Source organism: Cryptomeria japonica, chromosome 5 (assembly GCF_030272615.1).
Source record: "Cryptomeria japonica chromosome 5, Sugi_1.0, whole genome shotgun sequence".
Taxonomy (NCBI): Eukaryota; Viridiplantae; Streptophyta; class Pinopsida; order Cupressales; family Cupressaceae; genus Cryptomeria; species Cryptomeria japonica.
In genome coordinates this window covers 227,671,985-227,675,584 of record NC_081409.1, presented here as the reverse complement: position 1 = coordinate 227,675,584, position 3,600 = coordinate 227,671,985, and the positions used below count along the sequence as shown (strand labels likewise).

General features: G+C 32.7%; 1 protein-coding gene across 1 annotated transcript; it reads right to left on the bottom strand.

The window, feature by feature from the left end:
* Nucleotides 1–262: 262 nt before the first annotated feature.
* On the bottom strand, nt 263–3,334 carry LOC131056186 (protein SRG1-like). Its single transcript, XM_057990537.2, has 4 exons — nt 3,012–3,334; nt 2,488–2,735; nt 703–1,030; nt 263–610 (listed from the first exon to the last, which is right to left on the bottom strand). The coding sequence occupies exons 1-4, from the start codon at nt 3,285–3,287 to the stop codon at nt 359–361; spliced, it is 1,104 nt and encodes a 367-aa protein (XP_057846520.2). The 5' UTR covers nt 3,288–3,334; the 3' UTR covers nt 263–358.
* Nucleotides 3,335–3,600: the final 266 nt, after the last annotated feature.

Here is a 3,600-nt window from a genome sequence, read left to right as displayed (position 1 = left end):
TATTTCAAAAAAAATTAATATTTAATTATAATATTACTAAGAAAAATGTTATATATACATCATTGGAGGTTACCAAGCATAGTATTCATAGATAAGAAATTTGAGAGAAATAAATAACTCATATGTACTCTAGGAGCATGTATTTTCCTCATATTCATGATAACATTTATAACATCATATAAAATCATGTATTTTATATTGCAATTATAACAAAATATATCCTAAAAACTAAAGGAAACACATCATGATTATTGTTTTCCTTAATATTTTTGTACATAAATGGAATTACCATCTATTCCAAGTATTATTTTTCATATATTTATTTATTTCTTACCACACTAACTAGTGATATTGAATACTATTCACATATTTTGGAAAAGTTAGCCAATGACTTTTTTCCATTTAGTTTTGTATTTGTGTAATAGTGCATATATTCTTTTTGCTTGAACTTCCCATATAGCGAAGGGTGTTCTTCATCGACAAGGTTGCTTGCAGGAGCCACTTCATCATCTAGGCCTGGGAAATAAAACATAGCAATGGATAACCTTGTCCTCTCTTTGTTTGTCACCGCACGATGTTCTATACTCTTATAGATTCCATTTGTCATCACCTATAAAAAAATTAAAATGTCACATGTTATATTTTATAAATTATTTATACTAGACATAGCTTAATCAATAGCCAAACTTACATAGCATTTACCTCTATTAGGTCACCAATATTAACAACAAGGGCATAAGGAATGGGTTGAATAGGAACCCATTTGTTGTTCTTGCGAACCTGAAGGCCTTCTATGTGTTCATCTTGAAGTAAAAGTGTTATGGCAGCTCCATCTAAATGAGGGCTTAACCCCAACACTAGATCAGGCCTAGGGCAAGGTGGATATAAATTCATCCTTACTGCCACCATTGGATCTTCTCCAAACTTTTCTTTAAAATAATCATTTTTTAATTGTAAGTTTTCAGCAAATATACTAAGGATCATCTGAGCAACCCTTTCCACTTCAGTTGTGTAACTTTGTAGTGTATTTCTACAATAACATATTAAAAACTCATTAGGTGGTGATTATAAGTATTAACAAAAGGACTTTATTATAAATCATTATGTTTTTTAGGTTATGGTTTGATATTTAATTAGTGAAAGTTTATTATAAACAACTCAAATTTTATTTTAAAAATGTTGGCTTAGAAAATATGAAGTTACACCATTCCAAGAATGCAACCCTAAGAAGAAGAAAAATATTAAATAAAAGTGGCATTTACTAAATTTAAGTATATCTATTGTACTTAAATATACAAATATTTAATTTTCAAATAATAAATTTACACCTCATATACATATAAAAGTAATAAATAATTATTATTTTCTAACTAATATATATTAACTTTAATTATTAAATCTTTAATATTGAAAAATAACCCTATAAGCATATATAGATTTAAAATTTGCTAAATAATTACTAAATAAACAAAAGCTACCACACAATTACAATCCTCACCAAATTTTGGCAGAATGTTGGTTGTGATATCAACAATTAACATGATAATGCAAGGAAAATCATTAATTCAATAAAGCTAAATACAAAAATAAGTTTTCAATTAATAATGGAGGAAAGAGAAAAATTCATTCTAGAGTTATAATTATGGAATTATAACAAATGTAGACTTCTCACAATAGTCTAATGGATTGGGAAAGTGCAATTGTTAGGAATTTTCTAAACTAGATAATATTGTGTTCTTCTAAAATAAAATCACCTTGAAAAAATATAGGGAAATTCTAAAGGAAAAAAATATTAAAAACCACTTTAAAGAGAATTAAAAAAATAAAATTGATTAATATTTTTCTTGAGCACTTGCTAATGACAATATTTGCATGATCAATCAAATGAAGAGAATGCTAGAATCATGGTGAATTGTGTGATCTAAGGAACACCATTACCTACAAGCATGGTATTGGCATGGTGTTGTAGAACTACAATGATGGTCAGGTTGGTTTGGGGCTTGAAATTATCTTAAGGTTGGAGCCATGGTCAATGTTGACGATAGGCTTCAGCCCAAGACTAACCTAAGCGACCTTAGAGACTAACCATGCCTAGATAACTTGGGTGAATTGGTTGATTTATGTGATTCGGAGAGAAACATTGCTCGGTAGCATAGTCAAGGCTTTGCATCGTAGTAGTGATAGACCCCAATTCTATGTTTGAGTCTGCTTGGGATTGACTTGCATGATATCAACAATTGAAGCTTCCTAGTTAACTCATGTCACATGTGTGACTTGTGGGAACCTACAAGAAGCCAACATTTGGAAACATGATTATGGCATGGTGTTCATAAGTTCTTCAATGAACATTTTCTTTTCCCCAAGGTATGGTCTAAGGTTAAACTATCAGTTTGGACCTAAGGCAATCCTTGTAGCGAACTCAATACCTGTAATCCACAATAATAGGAAGAAATTTAGAAAGCTATAAACTTTTAGTCAGCCAAGTACCTGTAATCCGATGGTGTTGTTGGCCACAGAGATAACTTGACAAGTTTCTTAGGCATAAGAGCCAAAGCTATGGAGTCGCCCCAATCCAACTTTTGATCTTCATCAACCACAAACATATTACCATAGCCTTGAGAATCTCCTGCTTGTGGAGCATACTTTTTCTTCTCTTCTAAGGAAAGACTAAAGAATTCATTTGTCACTCCTCTCATGCGATCTACCAAAGAATGTGGAATTCCATGGTTCACAATCTGAGGATCATTACACAATTAGCACAACTACGAATTCAAATACGGTTAGTTTTAAACCCTACACACTAAGCAACATATTAAGTCTAGAGAATGTTAGTCATTTCTGAGTGTTAGTGTGACCACATAGCTTAAGCAACATATTAAATTTGGAAAATGTCACTCAATTCTGAATGTTTAACTTTAGAAGTGTAAACTTAATGTGTGATTTAATCCTTTTCCCCAAATAACAGAAATCTATGACTGCTAATTATATATTCTGAAAGAATTTTATGGTACCTGAAAGAAACCCCACTCTATGCAGGCCTTAGAAAGAATGCCCATCTCCTTGCGTCTTTCATGGTTGTCAGAGGGCAAGAGAAGCTTTTCCACGTCGATTACAGGAACTGTCAAGAGAGAAGAAAGTGGTGTTGAAGACGGCCTTTCTTCTTCTGATCTGATGTATCTCTTGGGAATGTCATTGGGTTTGTTTAGTGCAAGCTCCTGCACACTCTCCACAGAAACAAAATCAAAAGCAGTCTGGAATGGACTACTCAAAGAGTCAGAGGAAGCCATTCTTATTTTAATTTGTTCCCGACCACAGGAAACCTATCAGAATTATAACGCAGGCAATGAGAAATATAATTTGATATGGAGGACATCAACTAGTGTCCCTTTTATATGATTCGTAGTCACACTAACTACGTAATTACGTTGAAGAATCCATGCATCTGGAAACGCGATCTTCTACCCTACGTAATTACGTTGAAGAATCCATGCATCTGGAAACGCGATCTTCTACCCTACGTAATTACGTTGAAGAATCCATGCATCTGGAAACGCGATCTTCTACCCCGTGGTGCCACCATAGGAATAAATGGTTTTGACT